The sequence below is a fragment of the Carcharodon carcharias genome (genome assembly GCF_017639515.1).
Source record: "Carcharodon carcharias isolate sCarCar2 chromosome 27 unlocalized genomic scaffold, sCarCar2.pri SUPER_27_unloc_1, whole genome shotgun sequence".
Classification (NCBI taxonomy): Eukaryota; Metazoa; Chordata; class Chondrichthyes; order Lamniformes; family Lamnidae; genus Carcharodon; species Carcharodon carcharias.
Genome location: NW_024470624.1, coordinates 2,510,766 through 2,526,829, shown reverse-complemented (window position 1 = coordinate 2,526,829; position 16,064 = coordinate 2,510,766). Strand labels below are relative to the sequence as shown.

The 16,064-nt window shown below is 42.6% G+C and overlaps 2 protein-coding genes across 4 annotated transcripts in view; one reads left to right on the top strand and one right to left on the bottom strand.

Annotated features, from left to right (window-relative positions):
* LOC121273681 (zinc finger protein 229-like) overlaps positions 1 to 16,064 on the top strand; it is a 37,636-nt gene extending 21,572 nt beyond the window's left edge. The window contains exons 1-2 of one of the 2 annotated variants that reach the window (XM_041180833.1): positions 14,469 to 14,641; positions 14,726 to 16,064. In XM_041180833.1, the coding sequence (XP_041036767.1) occupies positions 14,550 to 14,641; positions 14,726 to 16,064 (1,431 nt within the window). In that variant the 5' untranslated portion in view covers positions 14,469 to 14,549. Of the gene's footprint in view, positions 1 to 14,468; positions 14,642 to 14,677 lie in introns of those variants that run through there. The other variant, XM_041180832.1, reaches the window with a different exon arrangement.
* Positions 9,715 to 12,519, bottom strand: LOC121273696 (zinc finger protein 239-like). Of its 2 annotated transcripts, none has more exons than XM_041180853.1 (2): positions 12,352 to 12,519; positions 9,715 to 11,738 (listed from the first exon to the last, which is right to left on the bottom strand). In XM_041180853.1, exon 2 carries the CDS (start codon positions 11,378 to 11,380, stop codon positions 10,451 to 10,453), a length of 930 nt encoding a protein of 309 aa, XP_041036787.1. In that variant the 5' UTR covers positions 11,381 to 11,738; positions 12,352 to 12,519; the 3' UTR covers positions 9,715 to 10,450. The 2 variants fall into 2 exon arrangements, with proteins under 2 accessions (XP_041036787.1, XP_041036788.1); XM_041180854.1 differs by having other exon boundaries at positions 12,362 to 12,519.

Here is a 16,064-nt window from a genome sequence, read left to right as displayed (position 1 = left end):
TGCAGACTTGCTCAGAAACTAGACTAGAGGCGCGACATGAAATGGTTAACGTGGCTTGAAGAGTAAGCAAACATTTTTTTCAATGATCTAGGCACTAACACATCCTCCATAGAGAAACTGACTTGTAGGGGCTAAGATGGAAAAAGCAACCCAGCGTAATGCATACGAATAGGACAGTTCAACAAAACAGCAGACATACGGCCCAGCCAGGGTAAGGGGGGGGGGGGGGGCGGGCGGGGTGTGCTGTAAGCACAGCAAGGTCACATAACAACGTGGTTACAGTGATGAATGTAGTAAACTGAAATAAGAGCCTGTGACTAAAGACATCAGTTGACTACTGATAGGTATAAAGTGATTGGAGGTGCTAACTATCTCTGTTACCGGTGTAGATAAGGAGCCAGATGTCATTATGAGAACCACAGTGACTGTCGATCTTGGTACACAGGCTGGTGGTGGGGGGGGGGGGGGAGAAAAAGCAGATGGAATAAAGAGATGATTGTTGAAATTGTATCTCGAGCATCAGAAGTTTGAATCCGTTGTAACTAAAATCATGTGATGTGCAACCACAAAGCTACGTGACTGCAAGTGTGTTTAAGCTGGTGATTTGTTTTCAGCCGTAGAGTTCATTTTGGACTGCCCAATGTGACTCTCCCTGCATCGCTTGTGCAAGAAACGATCGTAAACCATACTTGAGTCTCCGGGGTGACATCAACTACAACTGACATTAAGATGATTAAGAAGGTAATGGTCAGCGACAGTAAAGGTAAAAGGAATTTTGGACTGGGACAGTTGAAGGCTAGGGAGAAATAATACTTAATAAGATTTATCCTTAAGGTGGATACAGGTGAAGGGGGAGCTGGAGAATCTTTTAAGTCCACACATAACCTACTGCTTTAATTATATGTGTACTTATCCATATAACCCAGAGGGGTCCCTCTTTCTAGGAATCTCGTTGTTGGGTGTAGGGAGTGTCAGCAAGATATAATAATTTTCATAATGTTATTGGAATTTATTGTAAAGTAGAGTAATAGTGGGGTCTGTATCTATGTCTGTGTGTGTGTGTGTGTGTGTGACTTAACTGAATTAAAGGCAGCTGGTCTGAAGGCTATGATGTAACAGAAGATAAGCTAGGTTTGAAGTATTAATGAGGTAAACATAGGTGTAAATGGAACATTAGCACTTTTAAATAGACCAGACTAGCTTGAATTCAAAACAGGGAGCGAAATATTACAGGTAGCCAAGAGAAGAAACAGTGTGTTTATTTTTCCTGAAGATTACTGGTAAAATTGGTACTATGATAGATTTTATTATTAGAGAGGGAAAAGTCCAAAGACATAGTGAAACAATGGGAATTTGCATTCAAAGGGGAGAATATGTATAAAGGAGAGAAGGTTGTATGTAAGGGCAGGAGTTCTAAGACCTAAAACAAGTGTGAAAAGCCCCCAGCATCTAAATCTCAAACTGCTGTCTACAAAGAGCTAAAGTTAAGAAAACTGACTCTGAACTGAATTGTGTTTATGTGTCTTACTGTTGCCATAACAGAAGTGTAACTAGGAGTTAGATTAACTAGGGGATTTAGGAGCTTTCATAGTAGTAATTTGTAGATCCCATAGTCATAAAGTCACAAAGGTCTACAACACAGAAAAAGGTCCTTCGGCCCATCGAGTCTGCACCGGTCAAACAAGTACCTAACTATTCTAGTCCCATTTTCCAGCACTTAGGCCCATAGCCTTGTATGTCATGGCATTGCAAGTGCACATCCATATATTTCTTAAATGTTATGAGTGTTTCTGCTTCTACCACTCTTTCAGGCAATGAGTTCCAGATTCCCACTACCCTCTGGGTAAAAAATTTCTTCCTCACTTCCTATTTAAACCTCCTGCTCCTTATCTTAAATCTATGCCCCCTAGTTATTGATCCCTCCACCAAAGGGAAAAGTTCCTTCCTGTCTACCCTATCTATGCCCCTCATAATTTTATACACCTCAATCATGTCCCCCCTCAATCTCCTCTGCTCCAAGGAAAATAACCCCAGTTTATCCAATCTCTCCTCATAACTAAAACTCTCCAGCCCAGGCAACATCCTGGTAAAACTCCTCTGCGCTCTCTCTATTGCAATCACATCCTTCCTATAATGCAGATCCCAGAACTGCACGCAATACTCTAGCTGTGGCCTAACCAATGCTTTATACAGTTCCAGCATAACATCCCTGCTCTTACACTCTATGCCTCGGCTGATAAAGGCGAGTATCCCATATGCCTTCTTAACCACCTGTTCCACTACCTTAAGAGACTAGTGGACATGCACACACATGTCCCTCTGATCCTCGGTACTTCCCAGGGTCCTACCATTCATCATGTATTCTCATGCCTTGTATGTCCTGCCCAAGTGCATCACCTCACACTTATCTGGATTAAATTCCATTTGCCACTGATCAGCCCATCTGACCAGCCCATCTATATCCTCCTATAATCGAAGGCTATCCTCCTCACTATTTACCACTCCACCAATTTTCGTGTCATCCGCGAACTTACTGATCACCCTCCTACATTGAAGCCTAAATTGTTTATATATAACACAGACAGCAAGGGACCCACTGGAACAGGCATCCAGTCACAAAAACACCCCTTGACCATCACCCTCTGCTTCCTACCTCTCAGCCAATTCTGGATCCAATTTTCCAAATTGCCTTGGATCCCATGGGCTCTTACCTTCGTTATCAGTCTCCCATGTGAGACCTTATCAAAAGCCTTGCAGCAGTCCAAGTAGACTACGTCAAATGCATCTATGTGTGCATGTAAAATCATTTCTTATATTAATTAGAGGTTTAATTTAGTGTTATAAAAAACCTATAAGACTCAGTAGTCTTATTATCACTGAATTCAAGGCAGGCATATTGAAATTTACACAAGTTGCAAAACCATTGTACCAGTTGTTCCCAGTTTCCCTTTGGGATTTGAGTGGTTCAGCGTTTACCATCGGCTGTGCCATAACAAAGTTGGGGGGTCTTTGCAGGATGTTTTTGAAATTCCTTGACTGGATTGGAGTTGGTGAATCTGAAGGTTACGAGTACAAGAAGCATTTTGAATTCAGGAGTTGGTGTGAGGGGTTTTTCTTGAAGTGGTGAGACTGTAATATGGCTTTGGCAATTGCTAAGACTTGGCTGGGAGTTGAAGTTCTAAATTTGGCTGGTTTACAAGAGGTAACTAAAGTTAAGTTAATGGATTTGGTGGAGAGGTTACCTGCAGGGGCAAAGAAAACAGACATAATTTAAGGTATAGCACAGCACTTAAAGTTGGAAGTGATACCTCACACTAGTGAATTACAGCTGGAGGTAGGGAGACTTCAGTTACAAGTGAAGAAAGTTGAACACAAACAAGCAAAAGAAATGAAAATATCTTGAGCTAGAGGCAGCAGAAAAGGAAAGGGCAGAGAAGGAAAAAGAAAGGGCATTTCAAAAGGAACAGGCAGAAAAGCAGGAGAGAGAAAGAAAACAAGAAAGTGAATTCGAAATAGTAAATTTAGAAAAGCATTCCTTATTTCATTTGAGAAGATAGCTAAGCAGATGAAATGGCCCACAGGAAAACTGGACATTGTTGTTACAATCCAGGTTGGTGGGTAGAGCACATGAGGTTTATGCTTCACTGTCAGAAGAAGTGTCAATGAACTATGATGTGGTTATTAAAAAAGGCTACTTTGAGTGCATATGTGTTGGTTCCTGAGGCATACAGGCAGAAATTTAGGAATATGAGAAAACAGCCTGGGCAAACTTATACTGAGTTTGAGAGAGTAAAACAAAGTAATGTTGACCAGTGGATATGGGCATTAAAGATAGAGACAACATATGCAGCTCTTAGAGAAGTAATTCTTTTATAAGATTTTAAACATTCAATCCCTTCAGAAGTGAGAACTCATGTGGAGGTACAGAGGGTTGAAACGGCAAGACAAACAGCAGAGATAGCTGATGATTATGAGTTACTTCTTAGAGCTAAACATTTTCTTCATCACCCTTTTAAATCAGAGAAGGATAGAAAGTGGGAAGGTGAAAGGAAGGTGGGTAGTCAGGAAAGAGGAGTAGGTGGAAATTCCCAGGAAGCTTTTTCACAGAATAAAAAGGAAGGTGCAGAGGGTAGAAGTGACATTCGAAAATTGAGTGTTTTCATTGTAATAAAGTTGGACACACAAAGTCAGTGTTTTGGAAATTGCAGGGAAAATCTGTGGAATTATTGGGATGCAGAAAAGTTCTGGAAATAGAAGTACTGTGGGTTCTGAGGTTCAGGCACAAGAAAAAACGATGTTTTATGTACAGTTAAACAGGAAGAATGAGGGTTAGGTAAAAAAGTGGGAATATTTTCACAAATTACCCAAAAGAATTCTGAGGAGAACGTTGCAGAAATGTTTAAATACTTTGTGTATGAATGGAAAGTCTTGTCATGTGTACAGAGTGGAGTAGATAAAGATGTTAAAAATTTAAGAGATACGGGGGCTAAATATTGTGGGATAGTGACGTTTGTTGTTCAGAGGGAGTAATGCAGGTGCAGGTGTGGTTCATGGAGATGCTAAACCTATTCCACTGTGGAAGGTAAATTTAAGGAGTAAGTGGAAAACAGGTGAGGTGATTGTTGGAGTAGTGGAAAATTTGCCCATTGCAGGGGTTCAATTTATTTTGGGTAATGATATAGTTGGATCACAGATCTGAGTGCTGCCTATGAGCGTTGAGCAGCCTGTTGAAGTGATTTCAACAGAAGTGTTGCAGAGAGAGTATCCTGGATTGTTTCCAGGATCACAAGCTCATATTTTGAAACAAGAAGAACAGGAAGTTCAAAGGCAGAGAGAAGGTGCGGAAATCCAATTAGCTGACACTGTGTTTAATAAGGTTGTTCAAGAAAAAAGACTGGAAGACAATGAAGTGTTTACCTCAAGGCAGTTATTGGAGTTACAGAAAAAGGATTCACAAATAAGACAATTCTATCAGACAGCTTACTCATAAACAGAGGCAAAATGTATTCCAGAATGTGATTACCTTAAGGATAATGTTTTAATGACAATATGGAGGACTTATCATGCTTCAACAAATGAAAGCTGGAGGGAGGTACATCAAATTGTAACACCATTTGGATATAGAGATGAGATTCTGAGGATAGCTCTTGAAATTCCATTGGGGGGACATTTAGGAATTAGAAAGACACAAGCGAAGATTCAAAAACATTTTTTTTTGGCCTGTATTGCATAGGGATGTAGACAGATTCTGTAGAACATGTCTCACATGTCAGGTAATAGGGAAACCACAAACAGTGATTAAGCTGACATCTTTAATTCCAATTCCAGCATTTGAAGAACATTTTGTGAGGGTCATGGTTGATTGTGTAGGACCCCTCCCTAAGACTAAAAGTGGTAAATCAGTACTTACTGACAATAATGGATGTGTCTACCAGGTTTCCTGAAGCAATACATTTGAGAAATATCACAACAAAAAAATTGTGGAAGAATTGACTAAATTTTTTAAAAGATATGATTTATCTAAGGAAATACAATCAGATCAGGGTTCAAACCTCATGTCCCAACTGTTTAAGGAAGTAAAGAACAGGTTGAGAATGAAACAGTTTAAGTCAACAGTTTAACATCCTGAGCCAAAAGAGGCTTTGGAAACATGGCATCAAACTCTAAAAATTATGATGAGGGGATATAGTCAGGATTATCCACGGGATTAGGAAGCAGGAATTCCATTATTGTTATTTGCTATTAGGGATGCTCCTAATGCAATGACTGGTTTTAGTCCTTTTGAACTAGTTTATGGTCATGAGGTAAGGAGACCACTGAAATTGATTCATGCGAAATTGGTGGGTTAAAATTCAGAAACTACTCTGCTGGACTATGTATCAAATTTCAGAGAGGGATTGAACAGAGCATGTGAGTTAGCTAGGAAACATTTAGTGATATTACAGCAAATGATGAAAGCGAAGGTAAACAGGACTGCTACAGTTCATAGTTTTGTTGCTGGGGAGAAAGTGCTAGTTCTGTTACCAGTACTGGGTGACTCGTCAAAAGCGAGATTTAGTGGGCCTTACAGGATTGAAAATAAATTGTGTGAAGTAAATTATTTAGTGAATACACCAAATAGAAGAAAGAAGCAGAGGGTGTGCCATGTAAATATGCTTAAAAAGTACTTTGACAGAGAAGAAGACCAAAAGGAGGTATTAGTGGTGGTAGAAATCGAGAAAGAAGTAGAAATGCAGGATTCTGAAATTGATTTTCCTCTCATAAAATTGGAAAATGAGGGGGGATTTGAAACTTTAAATGTACTATTGAATTACTTTCCAGACAAGTGTCAAAATGATTTGGAGAAGCTATTGCAGTCACACGAAGCTATCTGTGGGAATAAGTTAGGGAGGTTTCAGCTTCACTAAGGCAACATCCTGATAGATTAAATCTAGCAAAGTTATCACAAGTACAGGAAGAAATCGAATTCATGCTTCAAAATGATATCATTGAGTCCAGTTGCAGTAACTGGAGTTCGCCTATTGTGCTGGTACTGAAACCGGATGGAACACAAAGACTGTGTGTGGATTATTGAAAGGTGAATGCAGTGACAAAAGCGGATTCATATCCAATACCACGGTTGGAAGGTTGTATTGAGAAAGTGGGACAATCAAAATTTATCACAAGGATTGACTTGCTAAGAGGATATTGGGAAGTACCTTTATCAGAGAGAGCAAAGGAGATATCGGCTTTTATGATGCTAGATGGACCACATCAGTTTAAAGTCATACCATTTGGTAAAAAAATGCTCCTGCAACATTTCAAAGACTGACAAAGTAATTGCAAGTCTGAGCAATTGTGCTGTGAAAATTGATGACATGATAGTTTTCAGTGTTATGACACAGCAGATGGTAAATGCTGAGCTGTTCAAACCCCAGAGGGAAACTTGAAACAACTGTCACAGCTAATTTTCAATTTGTATGTTTTGAGATGTGGGCTTTGAATTCAGTAATAAATAAGATCACTGAGTCTTAATACATTTTTATAAAACTAAATTAAACATTTATTAATAAAAGAACAGATTATAAGCACATACATACATCCACAAATTACAGCTACAATAATTTTTAAATCCCCTAGTTCATCTGATTCCTAATTACACTTTCATTAAGGCAACAGTAAAATGCATAGATTTTAAAAGACCCAGGCAAAGTAAACGATACCCTGAACAGTCAAGTGCAAAGTGAATTCTCTTAACTTCAGTCCCTGGAGGCAGCAGTTTGGTACAAACAGACTGAAGGCATTTCACACTTGTCAGATCTTAAAAATGCCTGCCCTTACACACAGCTTTCATTCCTTTATTTTCCCCTTTGAATGCAAATTCCAACTGTTTCACTCTGCCTTTAGACTTTATCTTTCTGATAATAAAACTCTTTCATAGCACTAAGTTTTACCAGTAATCTTTCAGAAAAATAAACACACTGTTTCTTAACTTTACCTGGCTAGGTGACACATTTCTCTCCTCTGAAAACAATCTAGTCTGGTTTATTAAAACATGCAAATTGCCCCCTTTACGCTTTTACATTCTAAAGCTTCCCCGTGTTTACCTAATTCACATTTCAAACCTAATTTCTCTTCTTACATCAAACCAGACTATCTGTCTCTAATACAGTTAAGTCTCTCTCTCTCTCTCTCACACACACACACACATACAGATTCTATTTTACAATAAATTCCAATAACAATATGGACATTATTATATCTTCCTGACATCAGTCAGATGTGGGAGGTGCATTTACAACATCTGGAAGAATTATTTACTCAATTACAAGAAGCTAATTTGGTGGTGAACTTGGCTTGAAGTGAATTTGCGAAAAAGAGCAAGTTACATGTCCAGGCCATACCATTGGACATGGTAAGGTGGCTCCGAGAGATGTGAAAGTCATGGCTATCATGGATTTCCCTGCGCCTACAGCAAAACAAGAAGTTTTGAGATTTCTGGGTAGGAATGGGTTTTATCGGAAATTTGCACCAAGTTTTAACAGAGAGGTCGCTCCACTGACTGACTTATTAAAAAAGAACATGAAGTTTCAATGGATACAGGAGTGTCAGAAGGCAGTTTGAAAACAATATTGACCACAACGCCAGTGTTGGCTGTACCCAATTGCGCTAAGCTATTTAAGTTGGCCGTTGATGCAAGTTATATAGGCATTGGTGTCATACTGTTACAAGACGATGACACTGGAATTGAACAACCGATAGGGTATTTTTCACGGAAGTTGAATGTACGATAGGGAAGATATTCAATGATAGAAAAGAAGACTCTGGTGTTGGTGTTAGCATTGCAGCATTTTGAAATTTAGGTTGCAAACAATTAGTCAGAGAAAATTGTTTATACAAATCACAATCCTTTAAAGTTTCTGGATAAATATCGAGACAGAAGTGCAAGGCTATTTAGATGGAGTTCATTACTGCAACCATTTAATCTACAGATTATACATGTAGCGGGACGAGGAAAATCTGATTGCAGATGCATTGTCAAGAGTTGAAGCTTAAAGGGAAAATTGGACATTTAAGACCGAGACACTGGACTAGCATGATTTCTGTTAATACCAAGGGTTTGCGTATATATTATAAAAGCAAAAAACTGCGGATGCTGGAAATCCAAAACAAAAACAAAAATACCTGGAAAAACTCAGCAGAGAGGAGCACAGTTAAAGTTTCGAGTCCGAATGACCCTTCAACAGCGTTCTGTTGAAGGGTCATTCGGACTCGAAATGTTAACTGTGTTCCTCTCCGCAGATGCTGCCAGACTTGCTGAGATTTTCCAGGTATTTTTGCGTATATATTGCTATGTTAATGTATGCATCTGGTTGTGTTATAGTGTAATAAGTATAAGAGGTAAGGTAAGATGGGTTCAGAAAATGAAGCCGTCTTTTTAAGTTATGATGGTTCATTTTTTTAATAAGGAGGGAAATGTCAGGAAGATATAATTTTCATAATGTTATTGGAATTTTTGGTAAAATAGAGGGGTCTGTGCCTATACCTAGGGTTGAAGTGTTAAGGAGATAAACATAGGTGTAAATGGAGCAATTGCATTTTTTCAATAGACCAGACTAGCTTGAATTCAAAAAAGGGAGTGAAATGTTACACGTAGCCAGAAGTGAAAAAAGTGTATTTATTTTTCCCAAAGATTACTGGTAAAATTGGAACTATGGTAGATTTTATTATTAGAGAGGGAAAAGTCCAAAGACATCGTGAAACAAAGTAATTTACATTCAAAGGGGAAAATAGGTATAGAGGAGAGAAGGTTGTGTGCAAGGGTAGGAATTCTAAGATCTAACACAAGTGTGAAAAAGCCTCCTGCATCTAAGCCTCAATCTGCTGCCTACAGAGTTAAGAAAACTCACTTTGAATTGGATTGTTCAGGGTATCGTGTTTCTTTGCCTGAGTCTTTTAAAATCTATGTGTCTTACTGTTGCCTTAACAAAAGTGTAACTGGGAGTTAGATTAATTAGGGGATTTAGAAGCTATCATAGTAGGAATTTGTAGATCTATGTGTGTATGTAAAATCTTTTGTTCTATCAATAAAGGTTTAACTTAGTTTTGTAAGAAACTTATAAGACTTGGTGGTCTCATTACTACTGAATTCAAGTCACGCACCTCAAAATTTATACAAATTGCAAAACAGTTGTGGCAGTTGTTTCAAGTTCCCCTTTGGGGTTTGAGCAGCTCAGCATTTACCATCAGCTGTGCCATAACAGGGAGAAAGGGAATAATGTTGCCTCCCCACATCCTGTAGGGATGGGGACGAGAGCTGAGTGTGGATTTAACACCACCCTAAGCTGTCCCCTGGAAATTTCCAATGTCTGCCATGACCCAACACAGGTGGCATACCAAGGAGAAGGGGAATATTGTGTGCCCACCAGCGCGTCTCAATAGCATTCGGTTATACGTGCTGGCAGCGATCAACTCGAGAGTGGAGAAGGGGAATACTGCGTGCCCACCAGCAAGTCTCAATACCAGTATGTTAACACCCACTGCCCAGTGATCAACTCAAGTTTCTGCTTCCATCCCCTGGGCCCCAACAACAATCGGGCATTCAGCCATAACCTTCATCTGGCCTCCTCGCAGGATGCGGGTGAATATAACCGATGATCCAAACAAGAACTTGCGGATTTGCCCGCTTCCCGAGGGGAAATGGATCCTGAAGCTGCCGAAACATCGACTGGAGTTGGGAAAGAGGCCCTGACAGCAATGAATGTTAAAATCCTGCCATCCAGGTGGAGTCAATCGTTATTTGGTTTAGATTTATTCACAGAGTGAAACATTACAGGTATATACTTCCTAACTACAGGCTGTGTAAGTGTCTCTTTATATGTACTCAAGTAACCATCCATTCAATGCCCTCCACCTGTCTATACCTCTAATTGATACAATAACACCCACAGTCAGAGCATCTAAAAGGTCTCTAGTCGGTGTGACTGCCATGGTGTCTCAGCAGCTTGGACGAAGAAGGGAATCCCTTCCCACACACGGAGCAGGTGAATGGCCTCTCTGCTTTGTGAATTCGCTGATGTGTCTGCAGGTGGGATGACTGAGTGAATCCTTTCCCACAATCAGAGCAGGTGAATGGCCTCTCCCCGGTGTGAACTCGCTGATGCCTCAGTAGGTTGGACGATGTTCTAAACCTCTTTGCGCAGTGAGAGCAGCTGAACGGTCTCTCCTCAGTGTGAATGCGCTGGTGGACCATCAGGTAGGCAGAGTTTCTGAAGGAACTCCCACAATCAGGGCATTGAACAGGTTTCTCATTGGTGTGAGTGCGTTGGTGTCCCAGCAGACTGGATGACTGGCTGAATCCCTTCCCACATTCATAACAGGTGAAAGGCCTCTCCCCAGTATGAATGCGTCTGTGTTTCAGCAGGCTGGATAACAGAGTGAATCCCTTCCCACACTCAGAGCAGGTGAATGGCCTCTCCCCAGTGTGAATGCGTCGGTGTGTTAGCAGGAGGGATGAGTGAGTGAATCCCTTCCCACACACAGAGCAGGTGAATGGCCTCTCCCCGCTGTGAACTTTCTGGTGTCGCTGTAGGGTGGATGAATCACTGAATCCCTTCCCACACTCAGAGCAAGTGAAGGGCCTCTCCCCGGTGTGAACTCGCTGGTGTATCAGCAGGTTGGATGAATTACTGAATCCCTTCCTACACTCAGGGCAGGTGAACGGCCTCTCCCCAGTGTGAACTCGCTGGTGCCTCTGCAAGGTGGATGAATCGATGAACCCCTTGCCACACACGGAACAGGTGAATGGCCTCTCTCCACTGTGCCTGCGTCGATGAGTTTCCAGCTCACAGGGGGCACGGAATCTCTTCCCACAGTCTCCACATTTCCACCGTTTCTCCATGGTGCGGGTGTCCTTGTGACTCTCCAGGTTCGATGATCAATTGAAGCCTCGTCCACACACGGAACACATGTACAGACTCTCCCTGCAGTGAATGATGCAATGTTTGTTCAGGCTGTGTAACTGGTTGAAACCATTTCCACAGTGAGTGCACTGGAACATTCACATCCGAGTGTGTGCCTCTCAGGGCTTTTCCAGTCACATTGAGGTTTGAAATTTTTTTCAGCAGACAGAACAAGCATTTCTCCTTCTAGATTCAAAGGTCGATGATATTCAGGTCCTGATGAATTGTGACTCTGGCAGATCTTGATGTAATGTTTGTTGTGGTTTTCCTGTCTGCAAATCCTCAACTTGTAATATTCTATAAAAAGAGTTTACAAAAGCCATCACTGTCAGGACTGGATAGAAATTTAGAATAGATAATTCTGCTTTCTATAACCTCTATGATTGGAAATGTTCATATATATAGTTTATTACAGTGAGTGGTGATATTTTGAAACTTGCTACCTGCAAGGCAGGTGGAAGACCAATGATTTCAAATTGAAATTGGATGGGCACTCGAAGCAAAGGCACTCGCAGCGCTATAGGAATACAGAGGGGGAATGGGACTGACTGAATTGGTCTACAGAGAGTTGATACGGACTCAAGGTGCCCAATACTCTCCTTCTGTGTCTTAATGGCTTTAGGACTGGAAATTTATAATGTAGCTACATTACTATATCAGAACACTAGGAATAATAATGTGTACTTTACCAGAGAACTGTAAATAATATACCCAATATGTACCACATAACAACACTAGACATATCTCTGTCCTATATTAATTTATTGTCCCCTTAAATGTCAGCCATCTCCTGGGGAAACCACCCCTTTAATTGTGAACATTAGGAAAGAGACCATCCTTTTAGCCAGACAAATAAATGTATCAAGCTGAGGGAGCAAAGGATATCAATGTCTTTAAGAGAGAGAGAGACCTGGGCCAACCTTTCCAGAGTCTGCACCCTCCCTGGATTCACTTCCTTTCTCTTCAGTTCCTGCAAGTCAACAATTTGCCCCCAGAATGAGAAAAGAAATGGAAAGGGGGAAACATTGATTTCCTCACAGATGTTGCCCAGAGGAGGAAATTTTAGTCTGAAGCTCATTGTCCAACTTCCACGTTGTGACGTCCACAACGGAACCCTGCCTGAATCAGCCAATAGGAATCACTCTGCTCCGCGGTGACGTCCTCGGGTTCCAGTCCGCAGGCCAGGCTCGGGGACACGGGAGCCCCGCCCCCACCCATTGTCCCCCCTCCCCCTCCACCTCCTCGAGCCAAGGTTTCCAGGCAACCGGCTGATGGCTCCAACCAGAGCGAGAAGCCGCTCGGAGAACTCGCGAGAGGGGAAGCTGTGCGGTGGAGAGCCCGCCCCCTTCCCTTCGTGTTGAGGGATTGACCAATGGGAAGATACGGAGGACCGGAAGGACTCTGGTCCTCCAGCCAATCAGGGTGCGGGATTTGTGTGAATGAAGATTGAGCTTCACACAGAATAAAACTTCCTCCTGTGTCCAACATCTGTGAGTAAAACACTTTTTTTTCTCCCCCTTTCCATTTCTTTTCTCATTCTGGGGGGAAATTGTTGACTTGCAGGAACTGAAGGAAAAGGAAGTGAATCCAGGGAGGGTGCAGACTCTGGAAAGGTTGGCCCAGGTCTCTCTCTCTTAAAGACATTGACATCCTTTGCTCTCTCAGCTTGACACATTTATTTGTCTGGCTAAAAGCATGGTCTCTTTCCTAATGTTCACAATTAAAGGGATGATTTCCCCAGGAGATGGCTGACATTTCAGGGGACAGTGAATTAATATAGGACAGAATCTGGTGTTGTTATATGGTACATATTAGATATATTACTGATGATTCTGCAGTAAAATACATTTATTATTATTTCTAGTCCTGGAATATAGTACTGTAGCTACTTTATATATTTCCAGTCATAGAGTCATTACAGCACAGAAGGAGTCCATTTGGCAACTCAAGTCCATGCCGACTCTCTGTAGAGTAAAATTTTTTTCCAATAAATTATAAAGATTTTCCTTTTCCCACCTATTTCCATTATATATAAAAAAAACCCACTAGAGCTATACCTTGAGTGCCCTACCATCCATTCTTAATTAGCACATTCGTTTAGATAATATCACCAACTTTAACTTTAACACCTATGTGTTCTATTGTACTATTGTCGTTGACATCTTTTGATGATCTGCTTCTATCACTGCTTGTTTGTCCCTACAACCACACCCCCCCTCCCCCCCCCCACCTCTTTGTCTCTCTATCTCTCCGCCCCCCACACACCTTAAACCAGCTTATATTTCAACTCTTTCTTGGACTCGAACGCAAGTTCTGTCGAAGGGTCATGAGGACTCGAAACGTCAACTCTTTTCTTCTCCGCCAATGCTGCCAGACCTGCTGAGTTTTTCCAGGTAATTCTGTTTTTGTTTTGTTCTCTGTAGAGTAATCCAGTCAGTCCCATTCCCCCTCTATATCCTGTTCTCCTGCAAGTTTATTTCCCTCAAGTGCCCATCCAATCTCATTTTTTAATTCTCCACTTCCACCACCCTCATAGGGGATGAGTTCCAGGTCATGACCATTCGCTACCTAAATAAAGTTCTTCCTTGCATTGCCTGCATCGTAACCCAGTGAAACAGTCCTGTAGATTACACCCAAAGCAGCCCAAAGAAGAGGGGAAAGAATGTTCCATAGAAACTAGAATTGTCTGTTCCGAATTTCTACCCTGTACTAACAGTGATTACTTTTGTAAACTCGCATCATAGGAAATTAGAAGAGGAGGATTTGCAGGCAGATAACTCGGGCCAGAATCTGACAGAGTCATGCAACTCATCAGGACCTAAATATCATCGGCCTTTGAATGTGGAAGGAGAAATGTTTCTGTGTTGTGTTGGCTTCAAAAGGTTCTAAACATCAGGGGGACTGGAAAAGGCCTGAGACACACACATCCGAGTGAGAGTGTTTCCAGTGCAGTGAGTGTGGAAAGAGCTTTCGCCAGTTACATAGCCCGAAAAAACATCACCATTCACAGTGAGGGAGAGACATTATATGTCTCTATTGGCTGGTTCTGTGTGAGAACAAGGCTTCAACTGACTGTTGGACCTGCAGAGACACAAGGACACGTGCACCATGGAGAAACCGTGGAAATGTGGGGACTGTGGGAAGGGATTCCGGTTCCCGTCTGCTCTGGAAACTCATCGACGCAGTCACACCGGGGAGAGGCCGTTCATCTGCTCTGTGTGTGGGAAGGGATTCAGTGGTTCATCCCAGCTCCAAACACACCAGCGAATTCATGCTCTGGAGAGGCCATTCAGCTGCTCTGAGTGTGGTAAGGGATTCAATGATTCGTCCCATCTGCTTTCACATCAGCGAGTTCATACTGGAGAGAGGCCTTTTCCCTGTTCCATGTGTGGGAAGGGATTCAGACATGCGTCTCACCTGCTGACCCACCAGCGAGTTCACAGCGGGGAGAAACCATTCACCTGCTCTCAATGTGGGAAGGGATTCAGTGATTCATCCACCCTGCGGAATCACCAGCGAATTCACACCGGGGAGAGGCCATTCACCTGCTCCGTGTGTGGGAAGGGATTCACTCAGTCGTGTAACCTGCTCAAACACCAGCGAGTTCACACCAGGGTGAGACCATTCACCTGTACTCAGTGTGGGAAGGGATTCAGTGATCCATCCAACCTGCAGACACACCAACGAGTTCACACTGGGGAGAGGCCATTCACCTGCTCTGAGTGTGGGAAGGCATTCACTCGGTCATCTAGCCTGCTGACGCACCAGCGAGTTCATACGAAGGAGAGGCCGTTCACCTGCTCTGAATGTGGGAAGAGATTCACTGAGTTTTGCCGACTGCAAGCACACCAGCGAGTTCACACCGGGGAGAGGCCGTTTACTTGCTCTGACTGCGGGAAGGGATTCACTTGGTTATCCAACCTGCGGACACACCAGCGAGCTCACACTGGGGAGAGGCCATTCACCTGCTCTGAGTGTGAGAAAGAATTCAGTCGGCTATCCCACCTGCAGATACACCAGCGCGTTCACACTGGGGAGAGGCCATTCACCTGCTCTGAGTGTGGGAAGGGATTCAGTAATTCATCCCATCTGATATCACACCAGCGAGTTCACACTGAGGAGAGGCCACTCACCTGCTCCGTGTGTGGTAAGCAATTCAAACACTCATCGAACCTTCTGAAACACCAGCGAGCTCACAGTGGGGAGAGGCCATTCACCTGCTCTGAGTGTGGGAAGAAGTTCAAAGATTCATCCACCCTGCTAAAACACCAGCGAGCTCACACTGGGGAGAGGCCGTTTACCTGCTCTGACTGTGGGAAAAGATTCAAAGACTCTTCACACCTGCGGACACACCAGCGAATTCATACCGGGGAAAGGCCATTCACCTGCTCTGTGTGTGGGAAGGGATTCACTCATTCATCCAGCCTGCTAACACACCAGCGCATTCACACCGGGGAGAGGCCATTCACCTGCACTGAGTGTGGGAAGAGATTCAGTGCATTATGCAATCTGCTGACCCACCAGCGAATTCACACTGGGGAGAGGCCATTCACTTGCTCCCTGTGTGGGAAGGGATTCACTCATTCACCCCACCTGCTGAGACACCAGCGAGTGCACAAGTGA

Coding starts and splice junctions, on each gene's coding strand:
- LOC121273696 (XM_041180853.1), bottom strand. CDS start 11,380: ATGGAGAAACGGTGGAAATGTGGAGACTGTGGGAAGAGATTCCGTGCC.